Raw genomic sequence first — 24020 nt, forward strand, 5'->3', positions numbered from 1 at the left:
TCACCCATTCTGCCTTGTGCTCCCTCTGCTGAATCATCGACCTGATGTTTAATTTCTTTAAAACTTTGCTCCGATATTCAGCAAAACCTCTCCTGAGCCACTCCTCTTCATTCAATTTCAATGCTGCAAAATGAATTAAGTTGTTATTTATGTACTAAATGAATAATCTTTTTTTAAATATTAAGAAAATACAAATAGGTAACACAAGTAATCTAAAAATTTAAATAGGAATTATAATTTTAATTACACTGAAAATCAGTTTAGGGAGGTCTAAAAGCAAATAAAATTTAACTATTCTGTCCTGTATCATTAGCGTCCAGCCCATCTCTAAACTGAGGGGAATATTGGCAACCTCAGCTGAATACTGAGTGATTTTACGTCATTTTTAAATCAAATAGAAGAGAGTACTATTATGAGTCTTTTAGGGACATAATTTGTTTTAGAACTCGTTCATTGCTAAAGTTTACATATTATTAAATTATTAGACTTCAATTAAAATATTTTTTTTTTAATTATTTGTTTTTGTAAATTGTTCCAAAACTTTCGATTTATTACACTTTTAGATTGTAAAAAAATGCAAACAATATATTTATTTCCTGACCATTATTTGTAAATCAACGTGTATTTTATTTTATGTTTAAAATTTTATATTACTATTATATATACTTCTATTTTATTACCATGAATACATTTAATATTATTAGAAGAGGTCATATAAAAAGAAAATCGATGACTATAGAAAGAGTCGTTTCCGGGATCAAGAGAACTATTAGAGACATAACGAAACTAGCACAAATTATTACCCCCAAGATTTGTGGTAATACATTTTTAAAGTCATATGTTGTTCTATAAACAAGTGAGTGTGCATTATAAAAGAAATTTGGTCGTAATGATACCTTATAACAATTCTAATAACAATAAGAAATAAACATTTTTTTCCCAAAATGTCATCAAATAAATGGGGAATTTATTTAAATGTTAACTTTATTTCAGTAGTAAACACACTCACTTATTTAGAGACAACTATTGCAAATAAGAATAATTTAGATACAAATGTAAAGAAGAAGAGTGTGCTTGTAATTAGGATAAGCAAATGATCTTTGTACTTACATTCTTCGCTGTCATTAATTGAGCTGTACACATTGTGTGCAGAACGAACAGCGTCCTCTTTCTGGAGGAACATCCTCCAGCTTTCGCTGTCGTGGTTTATCTGGGCATAAATTTTGCTCATTTTCAAATGCCCCTCTAACACCTCTTTATTTTTTTTTTGGAGATAAATTTTCACAGCTCCAACCTAAAAATAAAAATTACAAATAAGTTTATTCATATATATATATATATATATATATATATATATGTATATATTTATATATATATATATAATAATTAATCCAACCTTTTAACTCCTATAATTAACTCTATAATATAGGAGTTAATTATTATAATAATTAACTCCTAAAATTATTGTATCCAACCTTTCTTTTCAAATATATATATATATATATATATATATATATATATATATATATATATATATATATATATATATATATATATATATTTGAAAAGAAAGGTTGGATACAATAATTTTACTGGATATCAATGTTAAATCGCGATAAATTTCATATTATATAACAACCATTAATTTTTTATTTTAATATCAATTTAAAAAATCAGAATTGAGAATAACAAGTTTTAACATCTTTATATTAAATCATAACATACATTTAGATAATGTAGTTTCAAGAATTTACTGTTAAATTTGTACGCGTTTCACAATACAAAATTCTATTACATAAATAACATTAGATACTGTATTTTATCACTTGCAAAAAATAATTGGAAACATAGTCAAAATTCGAATTGAAATATAAGTATTACGACATCACTTTTTGAAAATGCAAACAAATTTATTTACTACACATAAAATTTATGTTAAAAAAAAAAATTCTGGAAAGAATACTTCATTCTTGACTATATTTAAAGGAATAATAATTACTTGCATTAACAAACCCTTGTATGGAAACAATTGTCTAAAAGAGGAAATCAACATCTATAATTCGGCCTGTCCGAGAACGTTAATAAATCCCGGTCTTGTCCCACATTTGCTTCTCAACTCAAGCAATGAATTATTGTTGTTGCGCATCATTTAAAACATAAATTCAATAACATATAACAATGGTTATTTCTACAATGAGGGGGCAACCCATATTTGTATTCATTGCCGAGTTTCTATTCCAAAACCTTTTTAGCGTCTATATTCATTATTATGATACGTAATTTTTTTGGGTATTTATATTATACAGCGCCGACATACCATTCTTCATCCAATTAGAACCTGTTTCTCTCATGCTCAATCCTAATTGAATATATTAAATTGAATGATTTTTCCTTTCACACTTTATAAACAAACTTGGGAAATAGACTGGGTCTGAATCATTAATGTATTACGTACAATTAATGTGCATATTAACAAGAATGAATTGTTCTGTAACTTCACACTGTCCGAATACCGTACCCCCCCCCCCCCATTCTAATTTGCAAATATCTAGCCAAAATTATATATCTCCAATTAAGTCTGTCACTTCTCTTTGTCTGATCTCTCGCTTACTAATAGAAACTAATTCATAGAAATAAATTTATATATAGAAAGAAAATATAACCTTTCGAAACTTGTCACAGGAATTATTTTAATAATTGTCGTACATTCGTTTATTATTATTATTTTATCTACATTTTAACTTCGTTAAAAAACTATGCAAAGTCAAATAAATATAAATGCTAATAATTAAATATTTACATTTTAATCATATGTCAATTTATTGAAATAACTTCATTAGTTATATTGCTTAATTTTCTTTATTTTTCTACAGTCAATTATATCTTTTGCTACACTATAATTTTTTCACATATGACTAATTATGCATCAATTGCCATAAAAAAAAACTATTTATTGCAAACTGTGTTTTTATATGTTTTTCACTATTTTGATTTAATTTATCAAATTTTGTACTAATTTAATAGCATTTGCCTCTGAGTTACTGACAATTTATTTCAGTCGATACTTACTCTAATTTTCATTGTGACATCGTTCTTTGCCATTGTCTCTAGTTCATTCATTACTTCATTTGCATTGTCCAATTTTACAAATTTCATTACTTTATCGTATAGGTGATTACAAAATTCCATTTTGTTCATCTAGAATATATCATTAGTAAGATTAAAAAGTAGGTTTGGTAAATTCACAAGATTTATAATTTAAAATACTGTAACCAGAATTAATGAATAATAATTCATATCATATATTAAAATAAAAACACTCGGATAATTATATTATGAAATAATATGATTGAACAAGTATAAATATTAACGAAAAGATATTTAATACTAATTAGAGCACTGAGTGTGTTCTTTCAGGTACAGTTAACATAGCTCCAAATGGGTACCGTGATGAATAATTAACGGGGAGGGGCAGAAGCTGTCTGATTATTTACTACCAACCACAGTTTTGACTCTCAGCCACTCTTTTCTTTCTCATCGTCCATAGTCTACTTATAATATTCAATGCAATCAATTTTTTACATACTAACATCATATTCTGTCCATTTTTGGAATTTTACAATCTTAAACATTAACAAACAACACGATAAGTTACAGCGACCTTATATTATTAGAGAGGGATATTGGATATGTAACGCCAATGCTTCTCGTGTTTTCAAATACACAATACAATTGCCCCAATAATAACCTGTGTAAGTCATTGCCATATCATGTTTCATTTTTATTAAAACTAAAATTCAATCGCTAAATAAATCTCTATTTTCTTTTTTTTAGTGATAATGTTTGACTGAAAGACTGAAACAATATGAAGGTAATATGTTAACAGACCTATTCAACATGTTTACAATATCATCTTGAAAACAAATAATTTATTCATTCCCAAATCTATGGCAAAATTATTTTAAGTGAAGCAAATGTTTTCTAAAATAAAATAATTGGCCCATTTGAAACGTTATACAAAAAAATTGGGAATTATCGATTACATATTTTCAAATTATACATTTCAATTCTATAATGAAAAGAGAAAACACCAGTACAATAGCGCAAACATAAAAAAAAAAAAAAAAAAAAAAAAAAAAAAAAAAAAAAAAAAAAAAAAAAAAAAAAAAAAAAAAAAAAAAAAAAAAAAAAACAGAAGGAGAAAAGGAAGACTATTTTCCTACATTAGTGATTAATATAGATCAGCACTTGAATGAGGCCTTAACCCTACTCATCCATACAATCACACAGGTCAAACAGCATAGCCATACACAATCCACCATAAAGAATAATCCACGGACAGGCAGTCGTGTCGTCAGTAAGTGGTAGTCGTCAATTACCAAACATTAAAAAAAAAAAAAAAAATCAAAAAAAAGAGAAGAGACAAATAATTCATAGGCAACAACCCAACACAAGGGCTCATCAGGAGAATACACACTTGCCTATAGGGTCTCGGCACTTTAAAAGCGGCACTTAATATCAAATTAGATATTAAATTCAACCACTTAATAAATCTATATTATTTTTTTTGGTTGTTAAAATGTTTGAGTGAGTAACTTAATCATTATGAATGTAATATGCTACCAGATCAGAATAATATAATTAAAATTAGAACTTGCTAATGAATGATTCATCCTTTTGCAAGTCAATAATAAAATAATTTGGTGAAACGCATTTTATTACAAGAAAAAATAACATTACAGATTTGGCATATTGCGTACGAACATTTTTTTTAATTAGATCAATTGAATAGTTCAAAACTAAAATTTGAACTTTCGAAGATAACGCAACACTTAATTCAACAATTTCGTTTGAAAAATAATAAATTTGTTTTCCAATTTCTTACTGCTTGAAGCAGGAATGTTTCCGTAGGGATTAATAATATGTATTAATAATTACGCTAATTCATATAATTCTTAAATTATATTTTTCTGAATATGTATTTAACTTTTTAAATAGTAATATAATTCTTTTCAAAATCAAATTTTAAGCATTCGGAACTACAACATTTTTAGAACAACATTTTAATGTTTACCTTTTCTCTTCTAATTGCCCAAAACTATTGGCTTGAGACAAGGCCAAAATCTCCTCATCAATTATACTTCTTTGGCCAGATGGTAGAATATCGTCCATTACTAGTAGATTCATATCGTCGTTGGAAGTATCCTATAAATTATAATAAATTGATTTGCTATTTTAAGGTTACGACAATCCTTCTAGAAAATGCTTAATCATGCCTTTTGTCCTATAGGAATTCTTCTAAGGGGGGAAGGGTCTCCAGTTATTTTTTTTTGAAATAATAAATTTTAATTTTATAAAATTATTCCCAATTAGAATGTGATACTTATTCTTGTAGCTCGCAAAATCATGGGGTACTTACTATAGGTTTTGGATTTGGGAGTTACTTTACTCGTATTATTAAACAATTTTACTTTTCCTACATAATATTAACCATTATACAAATATAACCATTAAATGTTAAATAAACTAGGTCAAAGTCCCGACCCCATTCCAAAAAGTTACGTTATTAAACAATTTTTACTTAATAATATAAAGAACAATCGTAGCTGTCGGATTTTGCATGCAGTCCAGCTATACTTTTCCCATAACTCCCCTAAGGTGTAATGTATAACTTATTTTTTATTTTCTTTGTATTCGCGCATTGCAACTTTCTTACAAATTTACCTGTTAATTGATTCAACTGTGATGAAACAAAGATTAAACATAATTTACGTGTCTCAAAATTTATTGACAATACATAAAATGTTCAACATATATATTATATAATTTGTTTTTAAACATAATTAAATAATATATATGATTTATAGGACAAAATCAAACATTGGAACGGCCAATCGTATGATTTGAGGCCAAGAATAAACCAACGTAGTATTAAATTTTACTTGGGGTACCTTAAATAAATAGAAGATATAAACACTGCTAAATCAGTTCATAAACTGAATCCATTTGATATAAGTATATTAGGTATTAAAAATCATTTCCTATTCATTAAAGACAAACTTACCTTATTTTGTTTAGGGAGGAGAAGGGGTTTGTCCAGTTAGATAATGTACAACTGTAAGATTATAAAGAAAATTTCTAGATATTTACGTATGAGACCAAAAGCAACCCAGAACTCGAATCTGCGAACAACAGGTTTCTCTCTCTATATTAGGTACAGTTCAATTGTTTGAGGGACATGAACTATGAGGTAGGTATATTTATATTAAATAGTTAATGTATAAAGTTAGTATTTTGATTATTTTTCTTTTGTAGTTTCCATTACTTCTTACTACAATTTATATTTCCATCATATTTCATTATATTTCTTTGTGATTTACCTTTACTCACTTTTAGAATGTGTTTGGTGCAATGCGTATCAGCCGCTAAATACATTGAAAATACATTACTATTAAATTTACAGTAGCCATTTTTCTTTTAATTTTTCCCCGAAAAGCACTATCTAAAACTATCAACGTCTATTCTTGAAATGAGTTGGATATGGCTGAGGGCGAAGATCTTTTCTTTCATTCAATTGAGAATTGCTCAATTTCTGCATTACATTTACATATAACAAGTTTCTACCTCTTTCGCTTTCTGTTACTATGCCTTTCAAAATTAATTCTGCAAATACTGCGCACTTCAGTTATGTGAGAAAGTCTTTCGGTACAGAAATTTCCTGTGGGAAAATGAAATTATCGTCGGGGGAGAAGATGGATTTCACAACATTATTATTCAACGATTAGCTATTTCTTAAATACATATGTTTTTTTTCTTTAAGCAAGGTGTAACATTAAAAGTTAATACGAAAATAAAAAAAATACGTATTTAAGGGGCCTGCCCCTCGTCAATAGCTCGCTCTTACGCTATTTTTTGGCATTTTAAAGGAGATTACTTTATTATTGGAATAGGTTAATTAATTACTTTTAGGACATGGTGATCGTTCTTAAAAAAGCAAAATCGTGCGTCAGGACCTACACCGACATTGGAGGCCAACTTGGCCTCCTCCTCCATCCCTTTCTTATCAAAATCGTCCGATCAAAGCTATGAGAAAGCCATTTAGCAAAAAAAAATGCAATAATTCAAAAACGCTCAGAAATTAAATAATTTTTTTTTACTTCAAGTAAGAAGTGACATTAAAACAAAGCGGGCAGAAATTATTCCGTATATAAAAGGGGCTGTTACGTCTTCGACGCCCCACTCTGTACACTAAATTTTTTTAGTGCTATAAAAATTAGAGTTGTGAGAAAGAGTTTAACCTTAGCATAAAGAGACCGGCGTCGAGGAGGGAACAGCCCCATTTATATACGGAACAAACAATAGCATAAAACATAATTAACGGGTGTCAAAACTCATTGACAATATATACAATGAGCTACATATGTATTATATATTTTTTAACTATACATAATTAAAAAGCTATATACATATATTATTGAAAGATAAATTCTAATATTGAAATGGCAATCGTAAGATTTGAAGCGAGGGATAAGGCAACGAAGTATTAACTTCTACTTTGGTACCTTAAATAAACGGAAAATATGAAGAATGCTACAACAGTTCATAAACTACATTCATTTTTTTTAAATTAAGGTTTTTACTGTGATAACAGATAAATTTACAATTTTTTTGGGGAACGAGTGGGTGGGTGGGGTTTGCCAGTTAAAAAAACGTACGCTTGTAACATTATACAGAAAATTTCAAATTTTTACTTACTATGAAAAGCTCATTAGATATTTACGTATTAGACCAGACACAATCCAAAAGCCGAATGTGCGATAACATATGATTACTTTTCTGTATTAGGTACAGTTTACGTCTCAAAGACATGAATAACAAGGTGATATATTTTAATTAAATAGCTTATGTACAGAGTTAGTATTCTGATTCGGTTTTTGGTTGTAGTTTCCATTATTTTCTTACTATAATTTGTATTTTCATCATATTTTTATATATATTTTCCCCATTATTATTTATTCACTTCTTGAATGTGTTTCGTGTAATACGTCTATGACATTCAATAAATTGAAAATACATTACCATTGAATTGAAGGTAGCCATTTTTTTTACCCGAAGAGCAATATCTTTACTTATTAACGTCTAGTCTTGAAATGAGTTGGATATGGCTGAGGGCAAAGATATTTCCTTTCGTTCATTCATTCAATTGAAAATTGTTCAATTTATGCACTACGAGTACATATAACAAATTTCTACCTCTAATGCGTTCTGTTACTATGCATTGCAAAATTAATTCTGCAAATACCACGCACTTCAGTTACGTGATAGAATCTTTCATTAGAGAAATATCCTGTGGGAAAATGAAATTTTCCTCGGAGTGGGAGATGGGTTTAACAACATTATTTAAAAAACGATCAATTGTTTCATAAAAATATAGTTTTTTCTTAACTTTACTTAAGGAGTAACATTAAAACTTAATACAAACAGTTAATAATACGTATTAAAAGGGCTGCCTCTCATCAATAGCTCGCTTAAACCCTATTTTTTTTTTATTTAAAGATAGCCATTTTATTATTGGAATAGGTCAATTAGTTATATTTAGGACTTGATAATCTTTCTTCAAAATGCAAAATCATACGTCAGGTCCTGCAGGAATTCGACTTGGGAGTTGTGTTTACGTGGGGGGATCTTTCTATGGGAGAATTTTGTACGAGGGAAGAGAATTTCCATGAAGGGGAGGGAGGCGTATTTTCTAGCAATATTTTATAAAAAAAAATGAGAAAAAAAATTTTCAGCTGAAAGTCATGGGCAGTATTAAAACTTAGATGAACATAAAAGATTACGTATAAAAGGGGGTTCGTCTCCTCCACACTACCTTGCTCTTTGCGCTAAAGTATTTTTTTTGTTGTTTAGACTAGTTTCTCTGCGTCCTTTGTGATTCAGGGTTCATTCTTAAACATTTGGTACAAAATTCAAGCTTTAGTGTAAAGAGAGAAATATTTACGAAGGGGGCTAACCGCGTCATATACGTAATAAACATATACACATATAGAAGTTCGTTACATAAGTTAATTCGTAATTTACGTATATTTATTACTAACAATTAATAATTAACTGTTCATGAATTAATTATTGTGGAGAGACAAAATAAAACATGCATTAATTCAAAAACGTTCAGAAAAAAAAAAAAAAAAAACTTAAGCGGAAAGTAAGGAGCGACATTAAAACTTAAAGCGAACAAAATTAATCCGTAAATGAAAGAGGTTGTCCCCTGCCCAACTCCTCACTCTTTACACTAAAGTTTTTTTCTATTTTAAAAAGTAGAGCTGGAAAATAAAAACATGCATTACTTCAAAAACGTTCAGAAATTAAATAAAAAAAAACAAGTTTTTTTTAACTACAAGTAAGGAGCGACAGTAAAACTTAAAACGAACAGAAATTACTCCGTATATAAAATGGTTTGTCCCCTCCGCAATCACTCGCTCTTTACGCTAAAGTTTTACTCTTTGCCACAATTCTACTTTTTAAAACAATTAAAAGCTTTAGCGTAAAGAGCGAGGGATTGCGGAGGGGACAAACCATTTTATATACGGAGTAATTTCTGTTCGTTTTAAGTTTTACTGTCGCTCCTTACTTGTAGTTAAAAAAACTTGTTTTTTTATTTAATTTACACCAGATTTGGGTCTATTCACGAGTTATGAACTGCGCGAATTGCTTTTTGACGCTGTTCATCTTCGTTATTCACCCAGAGAAGTAGAAATCTGGTAGAACCAAAATGCCTGTGGCATTTCATAACCCTTGCATAGAATTTGAAATATCTAATAACAGCTATGTCTTCCTATCAAAATTAATTATCAAAATCAGTAGATTTTTTTCATCGAGAAGAACTGTCAACATTTACATTCCTCCTGGGCTGGTAGGAAAATCTTTCCCCGTAGCTTTCATACCATCAAACATCCAGGAGAGATTTGGAAGGTTTGTCCCCATTCAAACCAGATTGTTTTAATAATGAAGATATGTGCTCTTAAATAGAGGCCAACCAAATGTTTTTCAGCCCGTGAAGCTGGTGGCCAATTGCCATACTTGTCAGAGATTCTAACTCCAACTCGATCTCTACCTGTAGCCTACTGCCATTCTCTCACCTAACGCTTTTAGTAAACCCTGCGATTTTGCAGCCACTGTGAAAAAGGATAGTTACACTTGAAAAACTACAACCACATCGTAGCACCACCAAGAAACCAAAATGCTTCTAGGAAGAAAGGAGGGGAGAACAAAAGTGCTCGTTGACACATCAGTGAAAGCCAAGATTGAAGCTGCCTTTGCTACAAGGATGGAAAAGAAGAGGCGGAAAAAATTGAAGCAACAAAATAAGAAAACAAAGAAGCAGGATGTGAAGAAATTTGGTGAGAAGTCAGCACTTAGGGTGAAAATAAAACTGCAAAGATTCTGACAGTACTGTTGATGGCAACTCTGACAGTTTTCTTGGGTAAGATAGTGAAAATGAATATGAACTTAGTTTTGATTAGGGTTGGAGTTGCAGTTGGCAGGTTTGTAAAATTCATCTATGAGGGTCATTAGAGAGAAGGTACAACCTACTGCAGAGATCAGTGTGACGACTATGGGTGGTGGGAGAAGTGGAAGTGCCTGGAACAGCCAGATCATATCTACTACATGGAAGAGGATTTAGGATAAAAAAAAACCTTTACTTGGACAGTTTGTGATCTTTGACAAACATTGTGACTAAAATGTATCTTCCGTAAACAAGGACAGTAGGTTCTTATTCTTGGACCTGATGCAGATAGTTGGGATTGACTGACTACAATCTTATAGCCGAGTCTTTACAAATATGCTTACTCTTTTTTACAACACGTATATGCGATTGAGTTCGTCCATGATCGAGTAATTTCAATGGGGAATTTAATGGGGTGTCTGTTCAAAAAACCAAATGTCTGTTCAATGTGTGTGTTACAAGAACTAGTGCGGAATAAAAACTCACCCTGGAAGCACAATGAATTCATTCAAACTATTTGTGTGCGCACTTGTTTGTTTAATTTTGAAAACCGCATTTGATTTCTAAGCAGGAAAATTGAAATCCTTAGCAACACGAGAAAAGAAAAGCTCCAACATTGCGGTTAACGCAACAAAGAATTGGCTCAAATTAATTCAAAGTCAGCGGAACGCCACCGTCTCAGCCGGTGGCGGTGCGCCGGCAGCGTTATACGACACTTCTTTAGCCGTCGACTGTGCCTCTGGTCGGTGGCGTTTGATGCCTGGCGTCCGAAGTGTCGCCGGGATCTATATCCTACGTTGGAAGTGCCGATTAGAACAGGTAAGTGCCTCCCTGAAATTCAACTTATAGGTACCCATGTTTCTCCTAAACTTGCATCACCCTCCAGAATCTAGTGTTTGTTACCCTTTAATTGAATAAACCCTTTCTAATCATCTGGTCTTTGATCCAATCGAAAACGATTTCTCTCAAAATCTCGTTACCCCAAAAGAATGAGATTCTAAGCAAAATTGGTCATAAAAAGCAATTTGACTCCCCCTCCCCCAAAAAACAGCAACAAACAAACACTAGTATTCGTTAGTTCTTGAAAGTATTCAGTCATAATACTATAGCCTATTGAAAGGTCTTGCAAATTTAATTTCAAGAAAAAATAACTAAGATATTTGTTTCTGTGGCTCGGCAAAGAGTTGAAATTTAGCATTGGTTATAAATCTGAGCTTTTATCCCCTCCCCTCTTGTTCTGTACATATTTTGTGTGTTTCAGACAACTAATATAGAAAAAAGCTATTTTTTTCTCTTTGGCTTTTTGGAAAGAGAGATGCAGAACAAAGCAGCTAAAATATAAGAATAAGACCTAATAGTAGAATACGGCTTAAGGGTACCGATTGGAAATTATAGTTATAAATCCCGTCGCCAGGGGATTTGTTGCGCTATTGTCGATATACTGATAGATTTTGTTCCCAACCCTATCACTAAATGTTCGTGGCGCTAATGTCGATATACTGACATGAATTTTAGTTCCCTAACCTATCGCTAGGGATTCGTGGTGCTATACAAGCCTTCCTTAGAGACTTTCTATGTAACCCTATTTTTAATACGGGAAACAGAAGCTTTGTCTTGTAAACATGTGTTCCTTTAACTTGGTTTTAGACCCTACACCTCTCCCTACTAGACAGACAATTTCTACCTGGGAGACGCACCCAAGCAACGAATGTGATAACATATTCTGCTACCAGATTAGAATTCTAGTAAATCAGGTCTATTCGTGTTTAGTATGCTATACATTTTCTCGAATTTAACCCTCTTTACGAGATGCCCTAATCAATCAAATTTAAAAGTCCCCATGCATAGACTCCAAAGAATAAATCTAAGTGTTTTTTTTGGATTGTTTTTCTTTTAATTAATCAAACTCAGATTTTGCCCGTAGAATTTAAAGCACTGACCGTTTCTAGAAGTTACTTCTTTTATTGTTCAATAACCTTGTTTTTATATTATTTTAGTTTGTACTCTCCTTTAAGACTCTTAACTTTGGATTGTTGCCTTTGCCAAACCTCCCATACCAGGCTATATTAGTCAAAAAACATTATTTTATTAAGTTCAATCATTATTTTTTCATTTTATTACTCGTTAACCATGATTTATACATATTAATCAATAGATTATTTTGTAAACATCAAATATTTCCTTCTTTATTGCTAATTAATCTTTGCATTTTTGCACGCTCCTTTAGACTACTAACTTTAGGTTTTCAAACTTGCTAACACTCTTAAACCAAGATATACGTCAAAGAACATTATTTTACAACTTCAACTTTGCCATTACTCCTACACCAAACTAAATTAGCCAAAAGACATTATTTTATTATCTTGAAACACTATTTTTCTTTTATTATTCGTTAATCATGTTTTTTAAATGTTTGTACACTCCTTTAAAACTCCTATTTTTAGATTTTCAGCTTTGCCAACACTCTTACACCAACCCATACTAATCAAAGGACAGTATTTTATTACCCTTAAACATTATTTTTCTTTTATTACTCATTAACCATGGATTTTAAATGTTCATGCACTCATCTTCGACTCCTAACTTAAGACCTTCAGCTTTGCCAACACTCCTACACCCGGCTATACTAGTCAAAAGACATTATTTTATTAAATTCAAATTTTATTTTTTCTTTTGCTAATAATTTATCATGTTTTGCATTTTTGTACGCTCCTTTAAGCTTAACTTTAGTTTTTCATCTTTGCGAATACTCCTAAACCCAGCCAAATTAATCAAAATCTTTATTATTGCTCATTAGCCTTGTTTTACAGTTTCGTACACTCCTTTAGAACCCTTAACTTGACATTTTCAGCTTTGCTAATACCCCTACACCAAGCTATACTAGTAAAAAGACATTATTTCATTTACTTCAAATATTGCTTTTTCTTTTGTTGCTCAGTAAACAAGTTTTTCCATCTTCGTACGCTCCTTTACGGCTCATAGCTTCAGATTTTCAGATTTGTCAACAATCTTAAACTAAGTTATATTATTCAAGACATCATTTTATTAATTTCAAAATTTTCTTTCTTTCATTGCTCAATAGCAGTGTTTTATATTTTCGTACTCTCTTTTTAAGGTTCATTCAAAACTTTTTTTTGATTTTTATTTTTTTTAAGTTTGTGTTCGGACAAGACTTAGAATTAAATTTAGAGCTTGTTTCCAATAATAACGAATTGGAATATAGTAGAGTTCTAACGGCATTACATTGTAACATGGGGGCCTTGAAACACTTGATTCATAAAAAAAAGACTAATACTGAAAAAGTAAAAATCATTATGCAAAAAAATTTCAGACTTAAATTTATAATACGAAAACACTAAAAAATTTAATTTATGATACAAAAAACTTACATTCGCAAAAAAATTCTTAATCACTTAAAAAAGGCCCCATATCGACTAGTCAAAACCAGGAGCCCACGTCCTCACCGGAACAGGTGGGCACAGACCGAATTCCCTCCTCGAACCACCCATGGGATCTCCCTTAAATTCTTTACTCCCAAATCGATGTTAATTTTAAGGTCCCTTCCCTTTTCAATGACTTTGTTGTTTTAAACAGTTCATTCTTTTGTAACAAAGAATGCTTGAACGGTTTTCAACTTTATTTTTTGCTTAATTATTCATATTATATCATACCACTTTTGTAAGTAAAAATAAATCGTAAACTCATTCAAATAACCTGATTAATTTAATATACATAAACTGATTCATTTGCAAAGGTAAAGCCCCCAAGCTTCCACCCAAGCGAAAAGATGGCTAATTACCATTCTAGTCATGCAAAGCGATGGCTATCAAAAAAGCCTGTGAAGCGAGCGTTCACTGAATCCAAATAATTTGGTGATTAAAATAGAGAAGCAGCTAGCAGCGTATTTCGTACTTTTGATTCACCATTTGCCATGAAACACAATATAAAAACTTGATTAGGGTGACTTAGCCCTTGCCCCTTGTACAGAAGCCCTGGATACGGGTTGTACAAGGTACAGAGAAACGTCCGATCTTGGTGCTATGCTCTCAAAATTGATCTTGGCACTTTACAGTTTTTTGGTAACAACTGTCGTTTTTCTTTTAGCCATATCAGTATTTTATTAGGCTTAAACTTTATCAAACAGTTCGTGGCAACGAACTGTAGTAAGGAGCGACCCGGCTCAATAGTAACCAAAACTCTAAAAAATTGAATTTTGATATCAATACCTACATCAAAAGAATCGTATTTTGATGTAGCCTGAGAAAATTTGCCTTATTTAAGAAAATAGGGGGAAACACCCCCTAAAAGTCGTAGAATCTTAACGAAAACGACACCATCAGATTCAGCGTATCAGAGAACCCTACTGTAGAAGTTTCAAGCTCCTATCTACAAAAATGTGGAATTTTGTATTTTTTGCCAGAAGACAAATAAATCACTGGTGCGTGTTTATTTGTTTGTTGTTTTTTTTTTCTTTTTCCCAGGGGTCATCGTATCGACCAAGTGGTCCTAGAATGTCGCAAGAGGGCTCATTCTAACGGAAATGAAAAGTTCTAGTGCCATTTTTAAGTGACCAAAAAAATTGGAGGGCATCTAGGCCCCCTCCCACGCTCATTTTTTTCCCAAAGTCAACGGATCGAAATTTTGAGATAGCCATTTTGTTCAACATAGTCGAAAACCATAATAACTATGTCTTTGGGGATGACTTACTCCCCCACAATCCCTGGAGGAGGGGCTGCAAGTTACAAACTTTGATCAGTGTTTACATTTAGTAATGGTTATTGGGAAGTGTACAGACGTTTTCAGCGGGATTTTATTTTGTTTGGGGGTGGGGCTGAGCGGAGGGGATATGTTGGAGGATCTTTCCTTGGAGGAATATTTCATGGGGGAAGAAAAATTCAATGAAAAGGGCGCAGGATTTTCTAGCATTACTATAAGAAAACAATGAAAAATAAACATGAAAACTTTTTTTCAAATGAAAGGAAGGAGTAGCACTGAAACTTAAAAGGAACAGAGATTATTACGCATATGAGGGGTTCTAAAAATACTTTAGCATAAAGAGCGAGGTATTTAGGAGGAGATAAATACTTCGCTCTTTATGCTAAATTTTTTTAAAGTAATTTCAACTATTTATTCTACGGCCTTTCTGATTCAGGGGTCATTCTTAAAGAATTGGGACAAAATGAGATTTAGTGTGAAGAGCGAGGTATTAACGAGGGGACCAACCCCCTCATATATATAATCAAAAATATAATAATATAAAAGTTTGTTACGTAAGTTAATTCTTAAGTTATGTATATTTTTTACTAATAAAAACGTTCGTTAAAAATTAAAAGATCGAGTTGCCTATTTAAGTAACCGAAAAATTGGAGGGCAACTAGGCCTCCTTCCCCACCCCTTATTTCTCAAAATCGTCTGATCAAAACTAAGAAAAAGCCATTTAGCCAAAAAAAGAATCAATATGCAAATTTCATTTTAATAATTTATATACGGAGAGCCAAAATCAGACATGCATTAATTCAAAAACTTTCAGAAATTAAATAAAAAAACAAGTTTTTTGAAATGAAAGTAAGGAGCGACATTGAAACTTAAAACGAACAGAAATTACTCCGTATATGAAAGGGGCTTTTCCTCCTCAACACCCCGCTCCTTGCGCTAAAGTTTGATTCTTTCTCGCAACTCTACTTTTTAAAACAGTAAAAAACTTTAGCGTAAAGAGCGGGGTGTCGAGGAGGAAAAGCCCCTTTCATATACGGAGTAATTTCTGTTCTTTTTAAGTTTTAATGTCGCTCCTTACTTTCATTTCAAAAAACTTGTTTTTTTATTTAATCTTCTTAAGGCATGAAATTTTATTGATAGTTTATGTTAGCTTAAATCAAAAGATCACTGGGAGTGGCACTAATTATTCACAAGGAAATTAAGCAAAATTTTGCACTATTTTCACACAAGAATCGATATTTGACTGCAATTCAATATTGATATTTGGTCGCGTCGAGCCAGTGGTCCTAGAAGACGGGCAGAGAGCTCATTTAAGCGGGAATAAAAAGTTTTAGTGCCCTTTTCAAGTGATCGAAAGATGAGAGGGCGAGAAGCTTTCCTTCAATGCCTCTTTTTTTCCTCAAAGACTTCTGATCAAATTTTAATACAGCTATTTGATTGGATATTTGAAATATCCAATAACTATACTTTTGGATGACATGACCCTTTATAGTCCCTTGAGAAAGGGCTGTAAGTTGCAAAATTTGCCCATATTGTTGACATGTATTACTTGTTATTTGGAGGTTTACATAGCTCATAGCCTAATGATAAAGCATTAGATTGCAAATCAAGATCGAATTTGGCTCTCCCTCAAATTTTTTTCAGAAAAAAAAATGAAGAGCTATGGCATCGAATCTAGCATTAAATAATTAAAATTTGTATCAAACGATAAGCCGAGATAAGAAAATCTAGCCCTTTGTAAGTACTTTTTTTAGGTTCTTCACATTTAAGAAGGAGAAGATCTAGCTTTAAGTCATTTAGACATTTCAATAACCTTCGAAATACTTCTTAAAACCTAATTTATAGTTTTGAAAAAATTCAGAAAATTTCTAAGAGTTTGAAGTTGTTTTTTTATTCATTTAAAGTAAAGAAATTGGCACTAAGACCACTAGCTACTCCGCTTATGACGTCACAGGATGAGGTCAAGTCTTTTTTGCTACAGTGCAACGTCATTAAAAATGATGTAATGACGTAATTCGACCTTATAAATAGACATATCCAGCCCAGTTGAGTCATTCTAGAAAATGTATCGTATAAGCAGCATGAAAACGAAATTCAATAGTTGGTTGCCAATGTATCTTCAATTCATAAATGGTAGCCATGAGGCATGTTCCAAAACAGAAGCAGTAGAGAAGACTGGAGCGGAGCTCCAATATCCTTTAGCTCGACAACAAGAAGCAGTGAAAGGAGAAAGATCGAGTAAAAGGTGGGGGTGGAGTTTTGTAGCAGAGGCTTCTTGGAGAAGTAAAATCGTATATAAAAATAAGAACATAGTAGAAGAGGCCGGTACTTGGAGAAAAGAAATTGACAGTAAAAATCGGAAAATAGAAGAAATGACTACTTGGAGAAGAGAGATTGACAATGAAAATAAGGAAATGACAGTTGAGCACAAAAAAATTACAATAAGCGGGCTGGGTCTGGTGAGCGCCATGCGGAAAATAGCAGCTTTCTTCGAAAAGTAGAATTTTTTACTTATAGTTTATCGTCATAGAAAACTGCAAGGATGGTAATTTTTGAGCTTTGGAATGAGGCAAAAGCAATCGATAATAAGCACAAATACAGCAGGAAGCTGTGTACAGACTCTTTACTTCTTTGAAATACCAAAGGAAGTAATGCCTAGCACCGAACCATTTGTCACTATGGTTATCATTTGTTTAAGAGAAAAGAAATGCGTATCAAAGCCAAAATGAAAAATTATGTTTTCATAAAAAAAAGTGCTCAGTGAAGTGGAATACCAGAAGCTTGAAAGCGCTACACCAACTATAAAAAAAATAAAACTTAGAAATCGTACTTTAATTTACCGTCCTTCAGCTATAATGCATTGCTACATGAGTAAGATAAAAAGAGTTTTTGACAGTGGACTGCTCAATCCTCTGCAAAACGTAGCTTTTATTTGGGACTTTGATAGTGTTTAAGGTAAATCTTTGCACGCAGTACACCAAATATTTGTATGTGGAGCCTTTTCAACCTGCTGATCCTTCCTGTGACATAAAGTTAAATGTTAAAAGACGATTGGGTCCCCCCCCCAATATCAGCAGAGAGCAACAAGTCCCGATTGGTGCCATCTTCTAATTGGCTGTTTGTTCAAAATAGCTATTTCTTCTAATTAAACGGTCTTTGTGATTCAGGGGTCATTCTTAAAGAATTGTAACTTTAGCATAAAGAGAGAATTATTGACGGGGGGTAGGTGAACTCCTCATATTAGGTATATGAGGAAGTTCGCCCCCTCATAAATACCTTACTCTTTCCGTTAAAGTTCGAACTTTTTTAAGACAATGGCCGATATAAGCAAAAATTTGCTTGTATTATATTCTGGCCAATCTTAGCATTTAATTATACCTTAAGCAGCTTCATAAAATTGATTTGTATGTGATAATAAACCAAGGATATTGTATATGTTTGGCTTATGGTTGTTATCAAATAAAAAAAAAACAGAGCAAATTTTTCCAACTAAAAGGAAAAAATAACGCTAAAATTTAAAACCAACATGAATTATTCCGTATATCTTTTAAAGATCTTCTCCTTTATTTAAGAATTAACGACGCTTCTTGATTACTAAGGTCCCTGCGTCGGCCCTGCAGTGCATTCCTGCAGCGTCCAAAAAAAACGAAAAACAGGACCAAAAAAAGTGCCGTGACCAATCTTTTCCTTTATTCGTTTCAGTCATTTGAGAATTGCTCAACTTGTGACTCTAATTTTCATAAAAATAGTTTCGACCGCTTTGGGCGTTTTGCTACTATGCCTTACAAAATTATTTCCGCAAATATCGCTAATTTAAGTTGCGTGGGAGAATCTTTCCGTGGCAAAATTTTTCGGGGGACAAGAGAATGTCCCATGTAGGGGGAGCTGGATTTCCCAACATTATCTAAGGAACTATCAGAAATTAAATAAAAAACACGCTCTTTCAACCAAAAGTAAGAAGCAACATTAAAACTTGAAACGAACAGAACATTTTACTTATGTGGCATGCGTTGCAACACAATAGCACCCATCACACTGAATGCATTGTATTGGGTGATTTTTTTTGAAGGGACTTTCAAAAAAACTTAACAAAATGCATCAACATTAGCTTAGTTGCATTTTTGTAGCTTTTTACGAAAAGAATTTGACCTTTGGGTGATGCAGAGGGGGGAATGAGCTGTGTCCAGGTAACAACTTTACTCTAGATACGGCCTTGAGTTTTTATTTGACAAGAAGTCCATTTTTATTTGTCTCGCTTTGAAATTGCTTAAAATATATATTGCTTTCAGTAAAGCGCATATAACAATCATGCTATGATTTGAGTGCAAAGGGGAATATTTCTCACTTTATATATTTAGGAATTCCTGTTCGCTTTGAGTTTGATTAGAATCACAGTTTTATTTTGGGTACACTCTAAGTTCATTATTGTTTTTTTTTTTTTTTTTTTTTTTATTAAATCTTATATTAGTTTGTCTTAACAGTTTTATTTATTGTACTGTTTTAAATGTTATAACTCTTATAAGAGTTATAACTCTTAGCTGTTTAAAAAAAATATATGTATAATTGGGGTACAAGACAGATAACTTCCCCGTTCAATTATGTAGTAATTTCTGTCCATTTTGAGTTTGAGTTGAATATTAGTTTTATTTTTTGCAACTTAAAAGTTCACTATTGTTTTCTTTGTTTTTGTTTTTTTGTTTCTCTTTTTATTTAAGCTAGGAAGAGTACACGTCCCATAGTAACATACAAATAGCCAAATTGAAAAATGTTGCCAGATTGAAACACAAAGTACACTATTAGAACTGCTTTGACCAGAATCCACTGTGAAGGAGACATACAGTCCCTTGGATTGAACAATAAGGAAAATGCACTGCCATGAAAATAAGGAAATTCGCTGCAACCACGATATTTTGCATCGAAAGCATCTTTTTTTGTGTGTTTTCCTTTTCCACAGCTAGCGGGGCAATGCAGCATCACAGAGAGCTGTTTAATGACTCAATCTAAAGAATTTTACCATACCTCCCTGCTTCTGTAATTATCAAAAATGATTTTTTTTTTTTTTTTTACAAACAAATTAATGTTAACCAAGTAAAAGACGAAAATGGAAAACATTAACCAAAAAGTATATTAAAGAACGAAACATACCCCATAGAAACTGAAGAATTAAACAAATACTTGCATATATGATGATACAACACACACTTATCTTTCGATTAGAGGACATTGGTAGGAAGGTAGGTATGTGTTTATTTCAACCGCAAAAGAAAATTACATAAATTATACTTCAATCAACGTTATGCTGCTCAGTGAAGAGACCTAAATACCCCTGTTAAGCAGCAAAATAACAGCATATAAATGATAACTTGTTCATTCAAGATCAAGGAAATACATAAAAAGTTTACAAATTACTCAAAATTTTTATTTATTCTTCTTTTAAATAACATAAGGTTTTCAGAACACCTAACCCTCTCCGGGATTGAGTTCCAAATATTAACAAATACATGTTTAGCCATAAATCCAGATCACGTTGTATGCCTTATCTCACAAGTCAGGTGCTCAGAGTTCCTAGTAGAATAATCATGATAATTTGAATTATAACGTTGAAAACTTTTAAATTACTAAAGAGACAAACCATTTACAACCTGGTATACAAAGATTAAAATCTGCTGAGACAATACAATCGACATTCAAAATATCTAAATCTCTATAACAATCCTTAGTACTGCCACACGCAAGATACCCGAACTTTTAATTGCCTTATTCTGCATGATCTATGCCCTTTTCACAAGACTAGAAATATTTCTTGCATACAATGAACAGCTTGACTTGACTGAAGTCTCCTGCCGAGCACTGCTCGGCGTAGAGAGTGACGTCTGCCTCCTCCATCCACTTCGGTCCATGGCGAGTATTTTCTCTTCGCCCTGTCTGATGTCTGCCATCTTTAACAACTCGGACAGGCTGTTGGACAAACGTTTTTTCGGTCGGACGTGAGGTCGCTTCCAACCGACTTTGATAGGGTAAAAGTCGTAGATCATCTTTGCGGGTAGATGTGGCGGCATTCGAAGCAGGTGCCCGAACCATCGTAAGGTTCGCTCGGCTGCTTGAGTCAAAAACCAAGACTGCTTTGTGAGCTGCAAAAGCTTCTCATTGCTGACGAAGTCTGACCACCGGAGGCCCTCGATCCTCCTTAGTCTCTTCGCATGAAATACGTCGATTTTCTTGAGGGTTGCAGCTGATGCTCGCCATGTGTCAGCTCTGTAAAGCATCACAGAGCCGACTAGAGCGTTGAAGATCCGCAGTTTCATTGTATGACTGATGTTTGGTTTTCACAAGAGGTGACGATTCAGTCTGCCCATGACAGAAGACACTTTTGATAGTTTTTGTCATAATGTAATCTATGATGACATTGCAGAGCTCTGGGGCCACTGCACATCCTTGGCATACCCCTGTCGTGATTTGAAAGAACGGGCTGCGCCGACCCTTTACTGGTACACAGCTCTGCGTCCCATGGTGCTGCGCTTTGAGAAGTCTGCATTATTTCCCGGATAAGCCATCAGCTCTAGAATCCTCCAAAGAGCTTTTCGATCGACTGAGTCAAATGCAGCATGGAAGTCGACGAAGGCAATAAATGCTTTCTGTCGGAACTCCGTGGTCTTCTCTACTATTTGTCGAATCGTGAAAATCTGCTCGATGGTTGAACGGTCCGACATAAGACCAGCTTGCTCTGGTTGCCGGATTTTTCTAATGATATTCCGACATCGATCCAGCAGGACCATTGAAAACAGTTTGCTAGGAACTGACAGTAGGGCTATTCCCCGGTAGTTGGAGCAGTCGCTTCTTGAGCCTTCCAATCCTCGGGAATTATCTCCGTTTGCCAGATTGTAGAGAACAGGGTGTGGAGAAACAAGAGCATTGCAGAACCTCCATATTTTAGCAGCTCTGAGCTTAAGCCGCAGATACCAGCAGTTTTATTATTCTTAAGCCTTTTTACTGCATATCCAATTTCTGAGACTGTGAAAGGCGCATCTGGAGTAGCATCTGTTTCAGATCTTCGACTGCAAGGTTGGATAAATAAGGATGTACAAATGAATAATAAATTGCTTTCAGACCATGCAGATGAAAAAAAATTGTGAAATCTTCTTAAAATACCAACTCCACGAGCCAACTCTGAAGATATAACTTTGCAATGATGAATCCAATTATAATTTACATCAAAATAAAATCCTAGATATCTACACTAAAAACCTGACCAATGAAAACACCTGGTAAAATAATACTATAACAATTATTGACAACTTTACCAATGCGACAAAAAATCATATAATTAGTCTTCTCAATATTCATTGCAAGGAAACTATGCTTTTTGAACTGAGATAAATTCTCCAGAGTTATATTAGTTTGCTCTATATGATCTTCAACAGATTTCGCAATCACTGTAAGCGTTGTGTCACCAGCTAATGATGTAATTACAGCATCAAGAAGGTAAAATGGCATTATATCCCCGTACATCAAAAACAGTAAAGGTCCTAATACAGAACCTTGGGACACTCCACAATTCACATTCAAGGCTTTCCCTACCACATCATCTATCATAGCTTTGATAGACCTTCCATGCAAGTAAAACCTAAGCCATTCCAAATTATTTCCACCTACTCTTAAACAAGTTAACCTACTTAATAAAAAATTAAAATCAACGGTATCAAATTCTTTTTCTAAAATCTATGAACACAGTAAGAGGAATAAGATTCCTTTCTAGGACACTATCAACGCAATCAATTAGATGGTATGCCGCATGAACAGTTGAATGTCTAGTTCTGAAACCGAACCGTGTCTCACTTAATATTCCAAGCTTGTCTAAATATTCATACAGTCTTCGATGTACTATTTTCTCTTATAGCTTCGAAAACAGTGGTACCAAGCTTACAGGTCACCAGGTCGTAATATCTTGCTTCTTGCCAGATTTGAACTGTGGGAGGACCTTCGCTTGCTTAAGTGCGTCAGGGAATTGGCCGACTTCAAGTGACAGACCACAAAGGTAAAAAAGACATGGTAGTAGATACGCTGAAACTACTTTTAATGCTTTTATATTCAGACCGTAAGATCCAGCAGCATTTGACTTCAAATTCTTCACAATTTTTGCCAGCTCCCTAATTGAAGCTCTCTCAAATTGGAACTTATCATTTTCTCCTCGATTATCTTCGAAAAGCAGGTCACTTTTCACTGTGTCTCCGTGGGAAGGGTCTTTCTTGATTCTATTTCCAACACCAGAAAAAATTTACCGCATTCGTCAGCAATATGATGTGTATCAGCGACTGTAACACCCTTGATAGTGGTACCATTTATGAGGCGGCAAGAGCATAAGTAGTTGAAAGATAGGTAGTTAAAACGCAGTTCTAGTAAAAAAAAGCAGTAAAAACGAAGTACACTCCATTCCTGAATTCCCCATTTCAATCAAGGGAGGATTCAGTGTGGTATTAAAGATTAAAATTTGGATACCTCTTGCTGAATTTTCTGTGATTCCAATGGAATCTAAATAGTTCAACACTATGTAGGTGGTGTTCAACATTAGTAGAAACCCCCCAACATATTTTTTGCGTGTTTGGTACCGGCACCACTAACCACAAAGATTATGTTAAGCTGCCGGAAAATGAGCGTTCCAAAAACATTCGATTCCATCATTAATTTATAACTAAATCACTAACACTAAGAGACCAATATAATTTGATAATTCAGATCATGAAAAAGACTATGGAAAATTGCTAGAACTCTACAGTGCAGAAGAGAGCGAGAATGAGCA

The 24020-nt window shown here is 33.0% G+C and overlaps 2 protein-coding genes across 4 annotated transcripts in view; one reads left to right on the plus strand and one right to left on the minus strand.

Moving 5' to 3' along the window:
- The window catches only part of LOC136029129 (uncharacterized), a 337007-nt gene that overhangs the window by 49117 nt on the left and 263870 nt on the right, over nucleotides 1-24020 (plus strand). The window lies entirely within an intron of this gene.
- Nucleotides 1-24020, minus strand: part of LOC136029132 (uncharacterized) — an 87088-nt gene that overhangs the window by 1974 nt on the left and 61094 nt on the right. For both annotated transcript variants that reach the window (XM_065707215.1, XM_065707216.1), the window contains 4 exons: nucleotides 5075-5205; nucleotides 3070-3198; nucleotides 1111-1294; nucleotides 5-123 (listed from right to left, as the gene is read on the minus strand). In XM_065707215.1, the coding sequence (XP_065563287.1) occupies nucleotides 5-123; nucleotides 1111-1294; nucleotides 3070-3198 (432 nt within the window). In that variant the 5' untranslated portion in view covers nucleotides 5075-5205. The remainder of the gene's footprint in view (nucleotides 1-4; nucleotides 124-1110; nucleotides 1295-3069; nucleotides 3199-5074; nucleotides 5206-24020) is intronic.

Source organism: Artemia franciscana, chromosome 7 (assembly GCF_032884065.1).
Source record: "Artemia franciscana chromosome 7, ASM3288406v1, whole genome shotgun sequence".
NCBI classification, from domain to species: domain Eukaryota; kingdom Metazoa; phylum Arthropoda; class Branchiopoda; order Anostraca; family Artemiidae; genus Artemia; species Artemia franciscana.